Below are 23,409 nucleotides of genomic sequence, written 5' to 3'. Positions count from 1 at the left end.
GCATTCAACAGCTTAATACATGGTATAGGGAAACCACAACAATATGATAGCTTTTAAATCACGCCCATCAGGATGATACAGATCCCAAGTTATGTAATCTCCATCTAGCATATTTCTCATGAAGGTCCAGAGCTGCAAGCCATTTATAGGACATTACTAGTTGATCTTTCCCCAGAGAGGGTAGGGAGTAGTGGTCTGAGCAATGAATACTGCTTGAACAGCTAATGTTTCCTCCTGTGCTGACTTGAAATCTGACTTGGACTTCTGGTGAGCTGCTGCCACCACAGAGCTGTAGGACAGCAGCTGCCACTGTTGGAGGGATATGGTGTCCCTTTCTAGCTACAGCAGAAGCCCTTGTTCCGGCAAAACCCCTATTTCCATCCTCTGACCTCCTCAAAGTGACAGCAAACCTGGGGCATAGTCAGGAAGGTGCATGAAGTAGCAACTGCTGCTAGTGGGTAGGAGAAATGCAGCTGCCTGAGAAGAGGAGGAAAGAAGATAAATTGCTGGTAGGTATGAAAAAGGAAGGTGAGGAGGAGAGAAACTTTGCATTTCAATTACTAGACTTACTCATACAGAGAGAACATTAACTTCTGCTGTAGAGAGAGTATGGGCAAGGACAGAGTAACTCATGTATAACAACTCATATCCAGGTGAAGTTAATCCTGGCCATAAAAATGCCAGATGTTCAAACAGTTGTAGTAAAGTATTTACAGGGACAACTATTTTTATCATGTCCTAGTAAGTATTAAGGAGAATAATTGTGTGGCAAAGTGGAGCTGTAAGCCTGAACTGAAGCTCAGACAGATGTTAGAGCATTCATAAAACACCTGACTGAGGAAACTCAAGAGTCACTTGTACCTACACTTAATGATACCTTTATCACAGGTTCCCCCTTCCTGAATTCTTCCTAAGGAAACATTACCCAAAGAAAATGTACAAGTCTGGGAAAAAAAAAAAATAAAAAAAAAAAGGAAGAAAAACACTTTCAGCACTTCTTACTACAAATCAGATGTGAAACCCTGGCTTCTGATCTGCAGTGGTTTGTGACTTTTTTTATATTTATAGCAGTTGGGATGGTATACAAAGAGCCCTACCCCTTCTTTCAGCATCAGGTTACAACAGGGCAGTTAGAGTGAGGGTCAAAAGCTGTGTGGCACCACTGGTCCAGATGGGGGTAAATGCATTCAGCAAGTTAGTTACTGTCAAAGAGAAAGTCAACTTAAATAATTTAAGTAATTCACCCATCCAACTCACGCTTCCAGCTGCAAGCAGTATATACAGTAAGAACAGCAACTTAAAAAAAAAATAAAAGACAAAAATCTACCAACTAGGCTGAGCTGCCATCCTCTCCATGTAATCCTTGGCCATGCCGATGGCCTCAATGTTGTCCGGGTAGAGCACACAGAACATTGCCAGGGCCCCAAGATTGTTGCCGTAAATTTCATTCCACCGAGCGCTGAACTCCTTTGGGTCCCAGGGAGGCAGGTACTCCAGGGGATTGGAGAGCATCGTTTGCACTGCCTCGATCAGCCGAGCTGCAATGTGCCGGTGCGTGGTGGCTGCCTGGAGACGCAGACCCTCCACATCCGCCTTGGAAAAGTAGAGCATGGGATAGCTGTCATAGTTGGCGTTGACAAAAGGAACCATTGCATCCGGGTTCTCCCTGGCTCCAAAGGCAAAGGCAAACCAAATTGTGTGTATGAAAAACACACTTGGGGCTCCCCGTGTGTGAGTCCTCATTGTGGCATCAGATCTCCAAGCCCCAGTGGGAGCCAAACCATCTTTGAAATATCCTACGGAAGACAGATGTGAAGGAGTTAGAAAAATAGTCTGTGAGGCAATATAATTAAGGATGCTTTCTAGGAAATATGATTCCATCTAGACTTAAAAAATAGTAATAATGGATTGTCCAATTGGCTTTCAAATCATTTCTATATGAATCATTCAGACAAAACACCTACTGAGCAATTTATCCTAAACAAAAGCCTATATGCTTTGCAGAAAGCCTCTCCCTCCCACATCTTTCCCTCCAGTAGCTGATACAAGGCAAATGAACACACTGACATCTCTTGGTGCTCTGAACTCACCAAGATTTCAAGTAATTGCAGCAATGCCTAATTCAAAGCACTGCTGACTGTACTGGCAAGCAGAGACAGCACGGAGGGAAGGAAGGAGGCGTGGAGACAGCCACTGAGATGGTGCTAGCAGCAGCCAAGCCTGCGTGCTGCATTGGCTGATGTTAACAGCTGGAGAATGAAGGATGTGGAATGCTGGAGTTTGCGCAGGGGTCATTTTATACTGTGCTCAGGCCCTCCAGTTCTGACACGTCCTCACTTAAAAAAAAAAAAAAGGAAAAAACAAAAACAACAAACATACACTACCACCTCAATAATAATAATAATAATAATAATGTCCAACATGACAAAAAGAAAAGAGAAAAAGAAACAGGCTGAACCTTAGAAAAACAGCTGAAATACCTAGCCTCTAGGGCATTTAGGTATTTTGTATTATTTTTTTTCCTAAGGGGCTCACCGTTTTGCATTTGGAGATTTACTGCCAGCTACCAAGAAGGCTGAAGGTTAAAGTACATTTTTTCCTACATACACAGCTTCTCAAAATGTGCTCAAATGACAAATCTATACTGAGGTTAAATGCAAGTATTTAAACATAGTAAGCTACTTCGAAAGAAATACCAACTATCTAGCCTGAAGTCTCAGATAAAACATGGCCAGGATCCCCCTGAGGAAAGCCAGCAAATTCCTCAAATTCTTCACAGGGGAAAGGTTACAGAAAGCAGACCCAAGAGAGACAGTTTTATGTAAATAATGAACAGTAGTTTTCAATTATTAAAAAGAGAAATAGAAAGAAAGAAAAACCTAAGAACAATAACAAAATCTTTTTTTCCATGGAAAACTTGTTTCATAGGATTCAGTAATAAAACTCTCAAGAAGCTGAAGTACAAAGCAACCTTTTATTTCTCCCCACAGCTCTGAACATATAGATGCCAAAATTTCCTAACAGAAACTTAGGCTGCTGAAACCTTATTTAGAGACCCACATCCTGATTCTACAACGTCATTAATACATAAAGAAACAACAAGATAACCTTGTTGGACTGTGTCCCTCAACAACCACTAGGTACACAGACCCTCTAGTCGTTCATGTTCAGCTCCCAAAATTAATTTGGGAGAAAGTAATTTTAGCCAAGAAGTACATCTTTTCTTGAGCATTCCTTCTTAGGGTAAAAATAATATTGTACTCTATAACTGCCTACTTTTTTGCATTACAGTGCATAGCATAATTGCTTTAACAGAGAGTAATGGAAGATGACATTTTCACAGTATGCTAATGCATTTTGCAGGTAAGTTTTGCCCTTTTTTGGATGTAAACCAACCATTACAGGACACATTACACAGATCAAAGAGTGGTTTAGTTGGTAATACTTTTACTATGTCTACATATCCTCTCACCACATATGCACACACAAAGAAACATGCACGGTAGTTTATCCAAACAGACTCTAGCCCCTTGGTATCCTCATCTGTAAATAATGAAATCATACAAAAGTATATTTTGAAATGAAGGAGCTAAGAAGCTGCCAGACCAGCACATCATATTTAAAACACAATACATTATTATTATTTTTTACCTTGTATATTAGAGGCAACCACCAAACCACAGTGTTTGTCCTAAAAATAGGATAACTGGAAAATGGGTATATCATATACTCATAACCAGCATACACAGAATGAAGGTATGGAAAAGTCAATAGACAGTGACAAAAGCAAGACTACAAAGTCATTCTTACTTATTCATGGTCAAATCATACTAATGTCCTTTCTATGATATAAAGACAACAGCCCATGGTGGCAGCAATTTAGCAAGGCCTGTGAGCCCTGCTCCTCAACTTTGCAGGGCTCAGCACCATGAGACTAGTGGCTGGAGGAAGCAGCTAATAAGGAGTCCACCTTCCTTCCCATGCAAACCTCTGTGGAGGCACCAGCTACAACCACATGGATGAAATCACTGAGGTGAGGACCCAAAATGGCATGAGTATGGCCCCAAAGATTCTACAGAGGCTGAGAAGATTTAACACAGAAGATTTCTGAGTTTTCTCAGCTGTGATGTCCTTAAGAGCAGGACCAGGAAAATTAATAAGAATCATAACGCTCAAAATATAATAGAAGTGTGAATGTCCACCATCACCCCGATAGCAAGGAAATACAGACTATGTGCTTACAGACAGCCCATACTAACCAGTCCCAAAGGGATTACAAGAAACTAAACTGCCTTGAACCACGCACTCAACTGAGGACTTCCCTGACTAGAACCAGACCTGAGCACGCACTGCACTGATTTACTGACTTGGACCAGTAACTCCACAGGGCTAAGGGGTATGTTTGATCATCCTCACTTCCACAATTGTTTAGAAGCTAAATTGGTTTATAAGACATCTCCAAAACCACTTCAAAAATTATCAGGTGAGAGAGGCTACAGACCGCAAAAGAACCAAAGTACCTCCAATAGGAGAACCCAACAAAAGCCAGTAACATTTAGGGACTATCTAAATTTCTTTACAATGGTATGTGTACCATTAGGTGGAATAACACCAAACCACCAAAGCATAATGCAGATTGTGTGTGTTGAACTCCATATTTTGATGTTCCCTCAATTAACTTACTTGCATATTAAAACCTGAAGAAAAATACACCATTATTTGGAAATGTACATATAAAACCCAATTATCTCCATAGCTTAGGTAAACCCAAACATGGATAGATAACTGGCCACATAAATTCCAACTTACCAGTTGTAAGTGTAACTGCAACAAATTTTTTCAATACACAGGGCACAAACGAAAAGGAGCTTGGGCTTTCTGATCACTTAAATCTCACTCACAATACTATTTTTTTTTTCTTGTTAAAAGAATTTCTTGTTCTCATATTACACTACTTCATTACCAACTGAATTTTCCAAGAAAAACTTTACCAAGCAACTCAACCTTTTCTGAAACTGTTTTTTATTATTATTCAGTTTGGAAACCTCAACCTGATAAAATATTAAAAATAAGGAGAGTGAAGGATGTTCGCCTGCAGAAGAAAATGTTAATATACCATGTGCTTTGAAAGGTTGTCACTCAGTCCTAGACTGAAAGAGCATTTGGCATGATTTCCACTCCATTGCCAGCAGAAACAAACAGTAAAGAACATCATTTATTCCAGAAAAAAACAGACTAAATCTTAACTATTTCAATTCTCCCCATTGCATCAAAGAGTGGATGTTCAACTGGAGAAAAGAAAAACAGGAATTGTTAAACTAATGCTACTAATTGAACTGGACATTGGTATATACACAGTAGGTTCACCAAATAAACACTGTTTAAAGGAAAACCTAGGCCCTGTTTACTCCAGCTACTTATGCAATGAAAGATAGCACCAAGCGAGAAGGTTGGAGCAGGAGAAGGGGGAGTGGAGAAAGAACAGTGTGGTTGGGACCACCAGCCAGCACAGCCATCCTCGGGGCAATCTGATCTTCTTGTGGAGCACTAAAAAAAAAAAAAAAAAAAAAAAAAAAAAAGCCATTTGGAGAACCGTGGTTTTCTGCGGTATCAGTTCTGAAGAGCACTATATTTTGTGCATGATTTTTGCTGGGGCAACACTTTTATCACTTCCTAGAAGAAAGAAGTCACAGGTGTCTCTGGTAGCATTTCTGAGACCAGCCCATGCGTCACCTCTCAAATGGTGCTCTCATCAAGTTGTACATCCAACATCAGAAAAGGTAGTATTTGGGATTGCTGGTGATTAACATTTCCATGAACAGAAGGCATCACAACACCATGGATTATTCAGGTTTCTGTATGAGAGCACTTCCCCAGAGCCAGATCTGGGACACGTACAAACCACACCTGTCCACTCAGTCCCATCAGGTATGACTGTCACAGCACAGAGCTCTTGCCTCACCTATGCCCACTGAGGCCATGGGCCCTCCTCCACCTCATGGTGGAGGACCAGCATATATAAAATTGAGTTTATCAGCTAGAAGTAGCGATGTTTTAAAACCACAGTGCTTATAGCAATTGAGGATTTATTTTGTCAAACAATGTCAGTTTTATCACTGATCAGAATATTTTGCAATTGTATTTAAAAACAAGAGAGCAACCAAGTCACCTACTGAATCCAATGACATTTAAGGACAAAACAATGCAGACCAACCCCATGAAAACAGAGTGAAAGGGTCAATAGAGACCAATTCCTGTATGTTTCCGTTCAGTTCCTACTAACTCATAGAAAAATCTGAGCGCAAAATTAGGCAGCACAGCGGGACCAAGAAAAGTATAAATGTTGTGCTGCAGCAGTCACAACAAATCTTGTGTCCAAACTCCCAAGCTATACAGTTCCCACATCAGCAAGTACTCCAAGTCCCTTTCAAAGCAGCTGGGCTGGACATCAGTGCAGGAGAACCTCACATTCCAGAACAAGAGCAGTTGGGAATCCTCCTTCCAGCCTCCTTCTGAGCAGTCGGATAAAACCAGTTTCCATCTGTCTCTGCAGTGAAAATGCTGGGAAGGTGTAGAATCACTGCTTACAACTTGAAAATACCTATTATGACCTTAACCACCAGGGGACATTACTTCACTTCTTCCTCTGATTTTTTCCACTATGAGAAATATGCTACATTGCAATTACATAATGTCCAAAGTATTTAAAAGCTTATATACTGAAGCCTTAAATATGATTCTGAATCAGATCTACAATAAAGAACATATAGCTCAGGTACCCGTGCATTTGTTCTAAAATGATCTGAAATAACTTAAAATAAGCTTCACATCAGCTCATGTCTGTATAACAGTTGTACTGTGAAAATCATAAAGACAACCAAAAAGAACCAGTTCCTAAACTAATTATCAATATATGACATCATGTCAGCAGTCAAGATTTAAACTTGTGCCTGTCCTTTGATCTAAGTGCAAAATTCAATGGATCTATTTAGCACAGTAAAGAGCTGTGTGAGTATCATTCTTTGACAGTGATGGCTTACACTCATTCTACACTGTGCTACAGACAGAACAGTAACTACAAAATATTTTTATAAGTTTACAGTAGGATGTGTAAGTTATCTGCTGTGGAAACTTCATCTGCTTATTCCTTTCATTTAAAATCTTATTTGTCTATTTTACTACCACATATATAAATTAACATACACACTGAATGCGTAACCTTTTCTCTGCCTCAAGTGAAAACAAGATTTAAATTGTCTGCATGCCCAAACCATAGCCTGGGAATTTGGAATTTTCTGCTATTTTATAATTTATTCCACCACACAAATGCTTTCTCAATAATGTTTTGGTTGTACTAATATTACTATTCTTAACTCTTACTCGGAACTTTTATTCCATACACTTCACTGTGTAGAACGAATAAGAAAGTAATTTTGATATACAGAACCATAAAGGCACTCATTCCCAACCAGTACAGACATGCCTGTGAAGGCATCCACGCTCAGTGGATGAAATGAAAGCTCAGTCACTTTTACCATCAAAGACAAAACTTTGAATTACCATTGAAAGATCTCCTTTAGAGCAACAGCACTTATTTTTAATATTTTCCCGAGATGAAATAATTTGTAAAAGGCCATTTAGATAATAAAAAATAGCTTTCACAGAAGCTACCACTAAAGAAAGAAAGTTTGAGAATCTTCCTATAGGCCAAAATAAAATATTGACTCCACTATCCCACTGATGTCCCAGAGGTCAATCTACAAACCACTCGTTCCTCTGCTAAACTGTTATGGAGTGTAGGACGCTTTTAGGGACTAGGACTATTGTTGTAATAGACAGTGCAGAAAAACAGAAAAGTTCCTGTAACAATTTGGGTGGTGAAAGACAATTAATCTGGCAGCTGCTAAAAAATACAGCTATTTCTGGCCCATGTAAACTGACCCATTCAGCTGTCTGGAAGAGTGTGAACGCCTGGGCTCAGGGTATCAGAAACCATGCAGGATTCCTGTGAAGGAAGCCCACCAGCTAAAAGCAAAACAGTGTCTCACAACAGGAAGTAGGCAAAGGGAGAGATTATTTGAGGTTACTGTGATCTATGCATGGATCAAGCAGAACTACAGCACACAGGAAAAGCTGCAAAACATTCAGAGCATGACTGCCAATTGGCAGGAGGTGCAAATAAAGGACAGAAAAAACTAATCATACATGTAGAAGGGGAGAGGCAACTTTACTGCTGTCAAAATGAAGTTCATCTTTGTGATTAATACAGCCTACTCAAACTGTTGCATGCCATGGAGCTTCCCTCACATTTCAGGTGACTGATTACAGCACCAGAGACTTCTGATACTGACACTGGTGTTTTCATCTCTGACCTTAGTTTCTATCCTCTTTTCCAATTAATACTTCTTTATTAACCTCAGTCTTTACTCCTCCAAATATCCGTAAAAGTTTTAAGTCCCCTGGCTTGTTGTTCACCTCCACTGTGTATAATGAACAGTTTTAAACTTTCATGCTTATTGTGATCATGGACCTTCAATCAATGAATCATGAATCCAAGATGCTGGACATGAATGTCACAGATGCAGTTTTATAAAACCAGTTCTTTCCCTTTCTTCCTATCTACGCACTTCAGCAGTTGAAGATATCAAGTATTTATATCTGTAAAGTACTTCTGCAGGATGTCATACCAACAAATGGGAATGCATCATGCAGCACATCCTTCACTTGCTATGGAAGCAAAGCACATTTTAACTGTTTCCAAACCCTGTTAATGACTCAGTCTAGCATACAGAACTATAATAATTTTTACTTTTCATTTCTGTTAATGTATACTAATAGCACATAGGAGCACCATCAAAGACCAAAGACATTTATGCTAGTCAGCTCAAGAACATAAAATTGCAAAATGAATGCCTGTGTTTGTGGACCTAAGCTGCACCACCCTACCTGATAGCCACATCTCACACAGATCAATATGCTGTTCTTTATTATCAGATGCACCTGACTTTTTCCAAGGTACAAACTCAGAGAGACCATCAAATATATTGCCATGTGGCTCCTTCAGGGTGATTACTATATTACTGTTGCTCAAAACAGTCCTGATATGAAGTACAAAGTACATTTTCATGGAAAGAAGCCTCAAATACAGATACAGTTAAAGGCTTCACTACTACTGCAAAACTTAGCTTCTCAGTTGGGATTACAAATTTACTTGAGTAGTCTTCAACACAACCATAAAATTAATAGGCTGATCTTGAAATTTAGAATTGTGTAGTCTCATTTCTGACCTTGAGCTGTGCAGGCAGGGCTCTTGCAGCACAACTGAAGCCTCATAGACTGCTTCAGTAGAAAAACGTAATGCACCATAGTTATAAGGATATGATTAAAAAGCTTTAAAATTATATGAAAGCCACAGATTTTTTTTCAAACAAATTTTATGAATACTTTAATAGCTCTTAGCAGCCAATTGATTAGAACACTTATGATGGCATATATGCTTTCTATCAAACAAAAAAGGCAACAACAACAACAACAACAACAAAAAGCAAGACCATAAACCAGGACAACTGTAGTAGAACTCTAATGTTAAAATGTTAAAAGTCTATCTGCTACTGAAATACAATACCTACCTGAGTAAAACAACCCGAGTACCTGCAATTTGTTGTCTGTTCTGAATAAGGCTGTTGCTAATCCCTGTTGTAGGAGGGATTGAGTCTAAACTGGGTGGGGGGGACGGGACAGGACAACAAAGACCAAAGACCAAGCAATGGTAATTTCAGGCTCAATAAATAATGGCTTTACTGTGCCTGGGCTTTAACACCTATGTCCCAACAGCAGATTAAAGTGAGATATCAGCATCTGATAGAAGAAGCTATTTCCAGTGCTCTGTCCTTCACATGATCCCCAAAATGACCAGACCTCATAGGTCAGGACTAAGTTAACAACACCTTGCTTCCGCTAAACTTCTAATGACCAAGCACTAGTGAGAAAGGACCCATATCACATCAGCAAAATTTAATTTTTCCTGGCAGGCTTTAATGCAGGCTCTGCTCTGTTCCCATCGTGAGCAAATAACTGAGTCTGGAAAAAGTGCAATGTACAAGGGTTTGAGGTTTTTGCTAATGAAGCAACTTCACACCTCACCATATCCCCACTGTGCTTAGCTGTGCTGACAGACACATACCATGGGTTTTGCAAGAGGAAGTTTTGAACCTGTGGAGTGAATGAATCCTTGTATAGGTGAGCAGAAACTTGACCTCCTGATTATAGTGAAGAAGTCACACCTTATGCACACTTGGGACATCATCCGTGGACCACGTTCCTTCATGCTTTGGTACAAGTCTTATCCACCCAAACAGAGAAGCGGCTCAAAGGAAAGGCTTTCAATCAAATATTAAGCCTATTTATTATAAATACGTGGCTGCAGTTGTGAACACAAATTGGCACCATGTTGTAGTAATTTCAGGGGACTGAAGTTCAGCTCTTTTGTCTAGATCAGCTGAGTGGAAACAGCAAGGAAAGTGCAAAAAGCCAGGACAAACTTGCGGCTGAAATGTATTTGCCAATACAGCTTGCTAAGTAAAAAGACATTCTCTTCTACTCCCCTAACTTGGATTATCAAGTCTAAACCAAGAAACAATGGTTACAGAAAGTTGTTTCCTTGTTTATATTTTTAATCTGTTCAGAGGGAAGAAAAAAAAAAAAAAAAAAAGCTTTATTTGTTTCAAAATGTCCGGGAACAAAGCAGTAGTAACTAAACTTTTCTGCTTGTTGCTAAAGTATGTTGTGGGTGCCAGATGTACAAGTTTCCAAATGCAGTCCTAGGAATGTGACTCAGTTTTAACTAAATGCAATCACTTCCATGAGAAGGAATGTTTCAGTTATACAGACTCATTGACATCCTCATCTGACCTCTGCTCTCACTGCTCAAACTGCCAGGTACTGATGGATGTGATGGATTTCTCCACCAGCAAATCAGATGGTTATGTACATCCACAACTCAATAGCTACTTGTTAATGGTAATGACTCTCTACCACCACCGATCCAGGCTTTCTTTATTTGGAGAAAAAAAAAAAACAAACAAAACATTACCCAACTTTTTCAAGAAAAAGAAAATGCTGTTAGAGTACTTGAGAATAAGAAATGGAGTACAGTGTTTGAGATGAGCCTTTAAGAAGTACCAAAACAGAATCACCACCCTAAACTAGCTTTTGGCTAGTCCTTTTAACTTTACTGTAACAGTATGCAACCTATGAAAATCAGATCTAACATTCAGCCTGGTAATTAAATACATTTTCCTCTCCACTATGATACAGAACTTTACTGAATACCTAATTAAAACATATAAAATAAACTCTGATAACAGCTGAGCTCCCTTGGGCAACTAAAATCTCTCAGCTTTTACCGTAAGAATCCAACTCACATATTTCTTCTGTATATTCTGTGACCAAAGTACTGGTTTTGGAAGAGATTGTACATGGCTATGGAATGACAAACCAGCACCCAGTGTCTTCTGAGGCCTGTATCCATGGCACAGGATACAGATATGTTTATAAACGATTCTCCTATCTTGCTCTTGTATCGAATAACAGCACTCTTTTTTTTTTTTTTATGGCAATGCAAGACTATGCTAAGTGTTCCAATACTTCAAGCAACAAAACCAAACTCTTATATTGAATAAGAAAATAAAAGGATATTTTGTTAAAGCACTAACTGTTCTTTCCCAATGAAACTGCCTACGATCAGTGTATTTTAGTTTTTTCTTGCTAGTGAAGTTCACAGTTGGGAAAATCCCACTGCAGAACTGGTTCTTGCTGACTTCCTTTAAAAACTTTAATGTAGGTCACAAAAGAAACACATATAGGCAGCAACACACAATAAAAGAATTCCTAGTTGGAATAATAGTTAGTGCTTCTGTAGGAAAAAAAAATGCACCCAATGATCTCCAAATGGTTCTGAAAGAAATTCATTAATTAAGCCTCTCAACACCTCCACGAAGCAGGCGAGTGAATGTATCTGTTTTACGAGGGAAGAAGCAGAGATGTGGAGAGGTGGGGCGACTTGCCCAAGGCTACCCAGCAAGAGTCTTTCAGAGCAATAAGCTGAATCTGAATTATTGATTCCCATTGCTGCCCTTCAGTTGCATTGTTCCCTTCTTGAAATACTGCGCTGAGTTACAATAATTGCTGGCAAGATAAACGTGCTGTGGCAATCCTTAGCGGAGATTTGCTTTGCCTTTGTTTAGGCTACATTAAAACCTTAGCGTTAAACTGCAATTGGTTTTCTCAGGGTAACCAAAACCCCCCAGCTGCTTGAGCAACATTTCCCCTATTTCATTCACAGCTGTAGCCACTTCTTACGCTGTCAGTGCTCACGTCCAGCAAGGCAGCAGCTCCAGCTTGAAAAAAAAAAAAAAAAAGAAAGAAAGCAGGAAAACGTCGCAGCTTTACATTTTTTGGAGGTCAGCGAAGCGTCTGCATGCACCGATGTCAACGTGAGAGCCGGCGGAGGGGCCGGCTGGGCACCACGAGTTACAGCAGAACTTTACTTCCCCAGCAAAATAAAATAAATAAACAAAAAATAAATAAAAAAGAAGGAGGAGGAGGAAAGCGGCAGGAAGTCGCACGGGGCAAATCCCCCTTTTCCTGCCCCTCGGTTTCCCCAAGCGCCAGACACGGGTGCCTACCTTCCACGGGAGCGCGGCTGGGGGCTCAACTCATCGGCGGTGCTCCGGGGGGCACGGGCAGGTGAAGCCGCTGCTCCCCGGGACTGGGACTAGGACTAGGACTAGGACCGGGACTGGGACCCACTCACCCCAGCCCGGCCCGTCTCGGCTTTCCTCAGGCTCCTCAGCCACGGCTTCTCCCCGGGGGGACAAGGCGGGGGGACGGGATGGGGGTGCGTTTTTCAACTCAGGAAGAAAGTGGCTCCCCCCTCCCCCTCCACCCCGCCCTCCGCCCGCCCTCCTTACCTCTCCCAGTCCTCCTCCTCCTCCTCCCCCTCTTTCTCCTCCCTCCCCCCGGCGGCCCCTCACGCCGTGGAAGCGCCGCAGCCCCGCTGTGCCCCCACCAGGCTCGGGGAGCTCCCGGCCCCCTCCTGCTCCCCTCACCCCCTCCCCACCCCAGCTGGACCGAGGTGGGGAGAGCCGTCAGCGAAAAGCAAAAATATAAATAAATAAATAAATAGACAGATAGATAAATAAATAAATAAATGAAAAGGAAATACGCGCCCGCCCCCCGACACCGAGTGTCGGCGGTGTGGTTTTGCGCAGAGATTGATGAAACCATCCGGGATGATCCAGCCGATACCCGTCTCTTACCGTGCTGTGCGCTGGGACCTCCCATGCGGAAAGTTCCCACAAGGCAGCGAAGAAACAAAAAAGCAATTTGCTAATCTGCTCCCCTAAGTATGGTGGGGCTATTTATATAAATGTTTCCCGTGTAAAGCAGAAATGCGAAACGCCAGGACCGTTCAAGCCAATCATCCTAACATTTTTCAAGATACCTAGGAAAGTAATGCAAAAGAAGACAAAACAAATGATCCTTTGGAACAGTCGTTTATGCTTTCTTGGTCACTGTAACCAGGAAAAAGTATGAAACAAAGGATTTCAAATGTTTGTTGGCTTCAGAAAACTGAGCACGCTTTGTCATCCTCAGACTATTGGACTGGGATCAAAATAAAAATATTTACATGTGATATGGGTTGGGATGCAGTCCAGGTACCTGAGGTTTAGATTTCCCAAAGCTTATTCTTTATTTTAAGTCAGCTTACTGGTGCTACTGAGTCACTCAATGGCCTATAAGTGCTCAGTTCCCCTGCTCTGACAGCGTTAAACTGCACTTTCTGAGAGGGGGATTTTAAACAGGATCTTCATGGTTTGCAGCAGTGTGATTTCCTCCTGTTCTATAAAGATTAGTAAACATGTAGAAACTAGGCAAAACTAGAAACTATACATTTATTTTAATTCTTCTGTTGTATTTTCCAGAAGTATCTATTGACGGTCATCGCATAAGGAATAGGGATCCACCAGCATTCTCTGCGAACTCAGAGCAGTGCCAGAGCCTGGAATGAAGCCTCACTTTTTACCAGTAATGACATGCCTAAAAGCACAAAGTGCTTTGGTTTCAGTCATGCAAACACTAGATTAATCATTAGAATATATGTTTCTAAACACCTATTTGAATAGTATTGTGCTATTGCATTGACACTGTGGTTGTAAAATATCGATGTTGTGACATGCATGAGCACGAGGAGAGTTGCAAACACTGCCAGATGTGGCTCAGAGGGAAATTTGGCTGGAATTTCTGAAATTATCAGGATGCCTAAAATGATGAGGAGGGAAGTGTCTACGTACTGGTTGTACAACTGCATCATAAGGTATTTAAATGCACTGAGTATCTGATGCTAAGTAATACAGAATTAGACCTTGCACTTCTGAACAGCATAATTTGAAATCCTGGCCTTAGTCTGTGGTTGTCCTGTTTGTATTTCAGAGAAACTGCACTGTGCTGCTTTGTCCCGACTGAATACCTGGGCAAAGCACACTGCAGATCCTATGTAGGCTGTGCAGTCAGGTTTCTTTCTCATGTGTTGGGCTGTGCTTGGGTCCTGTTCTGATGTGGAATTAGACAGTGGTGGATGTCCATGTGTGAAGTGGAGAGTCCCAAAGCCTCTCTGCCTTATGTCTCCTTGTGTAAAATGGGGCTTGTGTAAAAAGAGAGCAAGATATTTCCATTCTAGTTTAATTTCATCATTGTCACTAATAATTTTCTTTTTACATCCAATAAACAGATGATGTTTACTTCACCCCTACAATCAGGAAAGGTTTATTGCAGCATTTCTTAAGAATTTGTGAATTTTCCATTCATTTGTGTATAAACAGAAGAATTATTTATAAGACTCAGGAAAAAAATCCTTCTACCCTAAACAAATAAAGCCTTAGCTGGATAACTATATTCTGTTTCAGCCACCACACTTTATTTAAGATATGGACCATGTGGAGAGAGGAGAGAAATGAGAAAGATCCCAGGTCTAGCGAGCATTATGTACACAGGAAGACTGGAAAAAATAGCCTAAGGATGAGAATCTGACTGGAGGAAGATATGACAACAACCTTCAGCTACATAAAAGCTGCTGAAGAGAATAATCTCTTATCCACATCCTCTGGGAGCAGTGTGTGTGTTGCTGTAAGAGAAATTGAAGTTAAATGGGAAAAACAACAACAACAACAAAAGTATCTGTAAGTGTAAATAAAAGTTAAACTAGCAGGAATAAATGGCATTGCTGTCGCTGAAGGCTTTTTAAGAACAGTTAAACATGTACTTAAGAGGAATAGTTCAGGTCTAGAAAGTCTGATGGAGCTTTCCTTTAATAACAAGGTCATGACCACATGACCTGCAGGGTCCTTCCCAGTCCCACTCTGTATGATTATGTTCAAAATGCAACTTGCATAGGCACGTTTGTGATCTCTGATCTTCCTATGTGTACTGGCTGGAACGTTAACTTTCCCTGCAGCAGCCCATACAGTGCTGTGCTCTGCACTTGTAGCTGGAACAGCAGTGTTACCACACCAGTGTTGTGTCTACTGCTGAGCAGTGCTGGCCAGCATCAGGACTCTCTCTAACCCTCCTAAGGGGTGGGCAAAAAAGTGAGAAGAGAAACATCACCGGGGCAGCTGACTTCAACCAACCAAAGGGATATTCCATACCATATGATGTCACACTCAGCAAGAAAAGGTGGAAACAGAAAGAAGAGGGGAGGGGTGGGCTCTTGTTGTGAAAACGTTAGTCCTCCTCCCGAACACCAGCTACATTGAGTTGAGGCCCTGCTTCAAGGATGTGGTCAAGCATCACTCATTTGTGGGAAGTAGAGAGTAATTTCTTTCCTCTGCACTTCCACATAGCCTTTATTTTTATTTTATTTATTTATTTATTTATTTATTTTTCCCTTTCCACCTCCCTTTTCCCCTTTCTGTTTTTTTCCCCTTTAGTTAAATTGTTTAGTTAATAATAATCTTTCCTTAATAATAATAATAATTATTATTTTTTTCCCTTTAATTAAATTATCTTCATCTCAACCCATGAGTTGTTCTTTACTTTACTTCTTCCCCTCCTCATCTAAGGAGGGGGAGTGAGAGAGCGGTTGTGGTGTTTAGCTGCCTAGCACGGTAAGACCACCACACTATGCCCTTCACTTCTATAGCCGTGGCTATAGCCTGCCCTGCTAAGGCTGGGCTTCTCTCTGTGGTGTGCCAGCCTTGCCACATACCAGTGAATTTGTTGCTGAGGGCAGAAAGGAGAAAATGATAAAATGATATATCTATGGACAATAGATATATCTATATCAAAATGATATATCTATGGCAATTAAATGATTGTAAAACAATTAAACAATAAAGCTTCTGGAACATAAATTCTGGCTGATATATATCTAACCCTTCCTTAAACATTAAATGTGTTATGTGCTTTTGTTCTATGGTTGGCCAATAAACCACCTCTGATGTAGTCACATTAGGCTCCCTTTATAACTGCAGAGAAAAGTAAGTACTTTTTGAACAGAATTTGTCTGACCTGTTTAGGACATCTTTAAGACATGATGAATCATCCCCCAAGCTACTTATTCTTACCACCAACACTAAAGTTGGCTTAAATGATTGACTCAGTAACATATCATCATACAATTTTCACTCTCATGGTACTTCTGTCCCTGAAGTGTCTTGCTCCCTCTCTGCTCTCAGATATCAGAAACCCTTATTGTTTATTCCTTTCTCCTTCTCCTTCTCCTTCTCCTTCTCCTTCTCCTTCTCCTTCTCCTTCTCCTTCTCCTTCTCCTTCTCCTTCTCCTTCTCTTCTCAAAAAATCCCACTGCAATTAATAAATTTTGTAGCTATCATTTCCTTAAGTTACATCATGCAACAGTGAAATATATAGCAAATTGACATTTCAGGTGGCATTGCTCCATAAAGGATTTAGGAGAGGAGTTATATTTACCTTTTGGAGCTGAAGACCATTGACTTGGCTAGTTCTGCAGTGCATGTTCCATGGAAATTGTTTGAAAACCCTTCAGGTCAGAGACGGTTTTGCTCATACGTCACATGCTCTTTATTTATTTTTCCTTGGCCTTTATGACAAGCAATGTTACTAGGAACAGGAAATGCCTGGTGCCTTAGAGAATGAGCTAAATGTACATGGTAGAGGTAGCTCCATTCTAGGAATGACAGTTTTTTTTTAGTGAACACACAGAGAAGTCACTGTCTTAGATGCGTAAGCATGAAATGTAAGTCTTCCAAAAGTCCACCAGTGATTTTGACATCTATCCTTTTTCCCCTCATAGTAAATAATGTTTGAGAAGTGACAGTTTCCAAGATGATCCTGTGGACAGCTGGCTTAGAGCCCAGAGAGAAGGGGAAAGGTGCTGGGTGCAGACAAGGAAGGAGCACTTTATTTCACTGCTGCACTGCCCAGGAGGATGCGAAGGGGCAGCAACCCAGAGTGCTGTGCTACGGCAGCAAGAAAGGGAGATAGCAGGGTGGCAAGAAGCCAGTGATGGAGGGCCCACCCTTTCTGGAGGAGACATGAAATGCCTGCTGATGATTCGTACATTTTAAAGCCTTTGGTTCTTACTTAGTTGTGAAAATGTTGGGACATTGCTTTTTTTAGGACTGAACATGCTAGCTTACAGAGGGAAATTGTACGTTTTTCTGTCTGTTTCACATACACAGTCTTGGCCATTTTTATCTTCCTTCCTTCCAAGCCTATGCAACAGCAAGTCTTCTCCTTTTATTATTATATAAACACTTCTCCTGTTTTTCTTTTTTTATTTTTTTTTAAGTACCTCCCTCTCTATGAAGTCCTATTCTGTGTGATGTGTTCAGTCCCTAATTTCCATGTAAGAGACATTTCTACTTTTCTTATTAAGTGACAAAACTCTTCAAATGAAAAGAGAGAAAAATACAAAATTCTCCAGATTCTTTCACTAATTCCCCAAAACAATTGATTTTCCTATAACTGTAACCCTTGTGTTCCCTTCTGCTCTCATGTTCAGATGTGATGATTTCTGATCTCAGCCTTGTGAGCTGAAATCTTTAGTACAAGAACATAAGGCCAGCCTCTTCTTGTCACTGAACTGCAGAATTGCAAATCTGCATCCTTGCACAATGCTCACCCTGCCCTCTTTGGTCTGGACTGCTTAGCCCAGTGGTTCCCCCTGGATAGTATTAGTGCCACATGAAGGGAGCTCTAATTTTCAAAACTTATCCTAATTGCAGACTCATGTGGGGGAATGTTGGCTATGTCCTCTTTTCCAGGCAGGGTGTGGACCAGACAGTTTTAGTTGTTACTACTATGTCCTTCAAGTTTATGAGAGTATTGCGTGATTCATACCACTTACTACTTGGGGATTTGGGGCTCTGGCTCGCTGTGCAGGCAATGGGCAGAAATGGACACAGGTCCAAAACTAAGTAATTGAAAGGAGTGGCCTGAAATCAGCTCTGAGAATCAGAAAGAATTGGAAATCTGGAAATCTTTTCTAAGCTTGCTAAGACACCTTTTTGGTTAGGGCGCACATAGTGTGGTGCAAAGCAATTTCTTTCACAGGAACATCTAGCCAGGTGCTTCTTAGGGTCTATCATGTGCCAGGTACAGTCATGGGATTGGAAGAATACCAATAAATGCTTCTCCTTCCTCCATCTTCTGCTACATCTACACACCGGAAATGTTTCTTTCTATCCCAGATATCTTTACTCCTTTACATGGCCAAAGTACCAGTGCTGTAGCTGGAAGGGGAAGGCACCAGCTGTGTTTCCTAAACAGCTCTTCCTCATATGTAAATGGGACATCTTTCTCTGCTTTACATTTCCTTTCTTTCCTTCTTTCTAGCTCTCACCATGTGTTCAGACGGGTTTAGCCTGAGGCCAGCAGACAGTCAGATCAGAAAAAATTCCTGCAGATTTCTTAGTGAATGGGGAGATGCAACACCAGTAACCTCAGCAAGGAGAGGTAACACACTGGTGAGTGGAGACAGACCCATGGTCCTCAGACATCTCTGGAAGATAGCAGCCATAAAGCAGGTAGACAAATGCTTTTTATCAAACATCAGAGAAGACCTCTTTCCAATAAAAAATGAGATGCATCTTCTGGTGTCTGCCTTACAGCAGCAGAGTCTATTATGGTGACTGTAGGACAATATCAGTTTTACCACTTTTGCATTGCTGTAGACATCAATCGTGTTTAGGTTTATCTCTGCCTAGCAGCTGCCACGTTCCCTCACTGTCCTGCTCCTTCAGCTCTTGCCCTTCCTTGTCTCTTATGACAATCAGAACAGGCTGGAGTGGGGGGACCAGCACCATATGGCTTTTCATTCAGCTGAACTTGTTACTTTATGTTCTCAAATGTGTGATCTTTCTCAACATGTCAACATCTTTCCTTCCAAATTTCTGCAGTGTTATAAACTGAGCAGTGTCCCCAGGGGAGAACAAACCATTAATGCTCATACCAAGAGAAACCTTCAACAGACAGGCTTCATCAGTCCTCCCTGAGAGCCGACAGCCACATTCTCCCTCTCTGGATGCCAGATATGTTGCAATAATGTTTTCCATTTGTAACACACTGTTTTCAATGAATGGAATTTTTAAAGCTTGAATCCACCTATTTTATGGAGTCACCCGATATGTGGAAAGCCAAGCAGACAACTAAACAACTGCTGGAATCCATAAAAATGTTTAAAAGTTGCCTACTTTTCCCCCCAACCCCAGAACCTGCGTTTCATGCTCCCATGTCTCTCTTCCTCCTGACCGCTAGAGATGTGTCAACAAAAAAGGTGTGGCTTAGAGATTACATTTGAGCTGTTGCTGAATCCCCATTTGTCTTCATAATCATCTCACTTTGGTTTGCTGTGACTCAGTTACTGCCAAGACTCCAAGGTGGGATATTGGATCAAACACAAACACAGGCATTAGAAACTCATTTCAGGAACTCTATTTACAGATAATTCTACTAGTAATAACAAAAAACTTAATAATGGAGCCCAGCAACTATATATACATATATATATATATACACATACATACATACACATGCTTTTTGCAGTAATTTTAATCTCTACTTAATTACAGTCATGTTAATGGTTGTTATTAAATCTGTTTTCTGAAATTCACATTTTTGTTGTTGTTGTTGTTGTTGTTGTTTTTTACTACTGATCTATAGATTTTCCTGCTTGTTACCTAAAAGTGATGAGTTTATTTAACTGAAATAAAAAAAATAATAATAAAAAAAAAAAAAAAAAAAACAACAAAAAAAGTACAAACAACCCTTCCCACCCTCCTGTTCAATGCAGATAATTCCCTCAGTCTCTTGGGTTCTGGGTTCTGTGGTCATGGAGTCCTTGCCTTTAATTGCTGTCAGTATGCGTGGGCATTCATGCCCTTTCTCTGGATGGCTTTGACAGAGAAAATGGGCAGAAAAGTTCTCTGCTGCTATTGATCTCCAACATCGCTGCAGCTGTGTCAACAGCAGCCCTCCAGTAGATATTTCTAAAGTTTTGTGTCAGTATAGGACAAACAGTTGTTGTCTCTCCATTTCATAACATCATTTTCTTTTCACAAAATTTATGGTGTCATTTTCTTTCTCTGGATTAATATAATTTATAGATTGCTCAGCACTCACTTAAATTCTTAGTGTGGGCCTAGGCCCCAGGGAACTATGTTGCAAGAAAACTGCAATTCTCAGGAACTGTTTTGAGATATGGCAAGAAAAGAGTTACTATATTCACCTAGATACTTTTATTCCTCAAATCTGGTGGAGCCTTTAAAAGTTGACCTTTTCTTTTTAATATAAATGTATTAAGCACATGGAGCCACAGTTTTCAGAGTTGCATTTATGTTGTGACGTAACAAGCACTACTGATTGTTAATGGATTTGTTTTTGTTTTCCCAAAAGATACCCTCAGGATACCACTCATGAATCTTGGACAAGAATATATATATATATATATATATTTTTTTTTTTACATCCTGTATACAGAGTGTAGAATATTTTGTGATTGTTTTCTTCACTCTTAAAGGACTGTAAGTTCTTCAACCTTTTAAGAGGAGAAGATCAAACCGAGTGTTTCATACAATCACTCAACATTTAGTAGTCAACTGGAAATATAAATGTCTTCCCGTCTGAGGGAACTGTCTCTGTCTGGGCCATCTGATCTGTGGTGGGTGCACTGCCTGCTATTCTACTTGTACAGCTGCCGTTTTGTGCCTTGCACCCTCTAATTTGCAAAAGGATGGAAGGCATAACATGGTTTTGAAGTGGCTCAGACGGTTTCTCACCCCAGTGCAAGTATTTAAAAGCTGTTATAACCATGTGTGAGAGAACGATGTGTGAACTCTGGCAGTGTGAGTGGGAAGCACGAGGGACTTTCAGCCCAGTTTTGATTAAATCGGTTTAGCTACAGTGGGGGCAGAAGTTAGACGCAGTGATTCAGATGTTTGCCCTTCTGTGAACTGTGACATCTGGTCAGCTTCAAAACCTCTGTGGTCTTGCCATGCTTGTCAGAGAACTGCTGTGGGTACCCAGCTCATCCTGAAAAGATTTCCCTTAGACCTTCGTCCTACATTCAAGAAAATGACTAGTCATGCTGGCCACAACACTAGTCCATTGACCTGCACACAGGAATCCCCAGATTTTGCCCTGTAAAGATGTTGGCAAGCTTTTCGAGCTGGAAATCTCCAAGTCTGTTAACTTCCTGGATTCCATCTTATTTTGGCCCTCATCCATGCTCAGTTTTCAAGTAAGCATTTCTATTTATAACAGTTATGGAAAAGCAGGATTTGTTCCTTTCGCTGAAATCTTTCTGAAGACAACTTCAATTTTTTTTTATTGTATGTTTTTTTTTTTTTTTTTTTTTTTTCTCCTGTGAGTCACTGAGGAGATTTGATGTTGCACTTACTATGAACTGCAGAAAACAGAGTTCTAGGAAACAGGACTGGTAATGGGATTGAGCCTTTTCCTGGGGGCCTGCGTAGCTGCTTGAAGGGGTGGTTCTTGGGTGGCTGCTAACAATACATGTCTGTGGCTGCACCATTATCACTGTTTTTGCATAGTACTGCCCTTATTTCTAAACCTTACTTTCTGAGGAACTTTCTCTGCTATAAAACATCAATATTTGTGTACAAAAGCACATTTTACATTTACTGTATTTTTGTTCTCTTTGGTGGCAAAAGAACATCGACATCGAAGGTCATCCATTATGTTCTGACTGTTGTCACCTCCATAGAAATCTCTATGTTCTTACTCTCTGCTGCCATCTGACTAGATATGATTTAATGTATGTTTTGCCCCAGGAGGAAAGACTTTAAAGCTGAAGCTACAATATTTGCTTGGTATGTGATTGGACAAGTCACAGTCAAGCAGTTTTCAAACAACGCCACTGTGAGGAATGTAGAGTCACATTGATGGTAAGAAAGGATGATTACTAATTCATATTATTCCACACAGTTAGAAAATGTGACTGTGCAACCACAGGAAAGAGAACCCCTCCAATGCCAGGTTGGAAACTATTTGTTTTGATAGGGCAATAGCTATAGGCCCTATCCTACTCCTCCCTCAGGTTGTATTAGGACTCCTGGAAAGCAAATTGAGTCTTCTGCAGAAGAATGACATTTCACAGGAAAACAGAAGTGAACGGGTTTGAATTAGAGCAGTCTCAGTTGTGGTATGTGGCAACTCAGCCTTTACTGAGGGTTGCATGGTCTACAGCCTGGTTGTGGCCAGATCTGATGAAGTCAGGTGGAGTCCTTCTGCACCCCAAAAGACCTGCCCACTGCATACCTGCATCAGAACCCCTCTTTATGTGTTATTATGTCTCTGTTTAATGGTATTTCCCCAGGTAGGTTAGGTCTCTAGCTGTCATGCCCACTGGGGTGACACCTAGTTGCTACTTGGAGGTTTAAATCAGTTTTAGGATTGCTGCTTTCTGGTGCCTACTGTCAGCGTCGTTATCTCAAGCACAGCTTACCCAAGCAGAGATTTTCCTGGGAATTCCAGAGGAACTGCTGCCTTGGGCTTTGGGCAGCTGTGGGACTCAGCCAAGGTAAAGAGCCTCCAGCAGCCTCAGCTTTGTCTAGTGGTGCCCTGGGTCTACCACAGAGATAAGCTATCTGCGTTTGTTTGTTTAACTTTTACTCGCAGGGGATTAAGAAGTCTTTAGTTTCCAGGATCAAGTCCTGTTCAGGAAATGCTTACTCTGGACTTTGCTCTATATCAAAGCAAAAGTTTCTTATTGGTACTAAAGGTATTACTTTATTACAGGTATTAATTTATACCAGATTTTGTTTGATTTACTTATCTGTTATTTTGAGTAGGTCAAGTTTGGCTTTGTTGGAGGCTGCAGCACTGACCTAGAATGACCTAGTCCCCCTT

At 40.7% G+C, this 23,409-nt stretch overlaps 1 protein-coding gene across 2 annotated transcripts in view; it reads right to left on the bottom strand.

Annotated features, from left to right (window-relative positions):
• Window positions 1-23,409, bottom strand: part of LOC311207792 (dermatan-sulfate epimerase) — a gene marked incomplete at its 5' end in the record, with an annotated part of 196,788 nt that overhangs the window by 21,172 nt on the left and 152,207 nt on the right. The window contains 2 exons of one of the 2 annotated variants that reach the window (XM_084284089.1): window positions 1,328-1,796; window positions 12,687-12,860. In XM_084284089.1, the coding sequence (XP_084140215.1) occupies window positions 1,328-1,743 (416 nt within the window). Of the gene's footprint in view, window positions 1-1,327; window positions 1,797-12,686; window positions 12,861-23,409 lie in introns of those variants that run through there. The other variant, XM_084284090.1, reaches the window with a different exon arrangement.

This window comes from Netta rufina, assembly GCF_964035555.1.
Source record: "Netta rufina genome assembly, chromosome: 3".
Lineage (NCBI taxonomy): Eukaryota > Metazoa > Chordata > Aves > Anseriformes > Anatidae > Netta > Netta rufina.
Note: the sequence above shows the minus strand (reverse complement) of the source record. Positions and strands in the feature narration are given on the sequence as shown.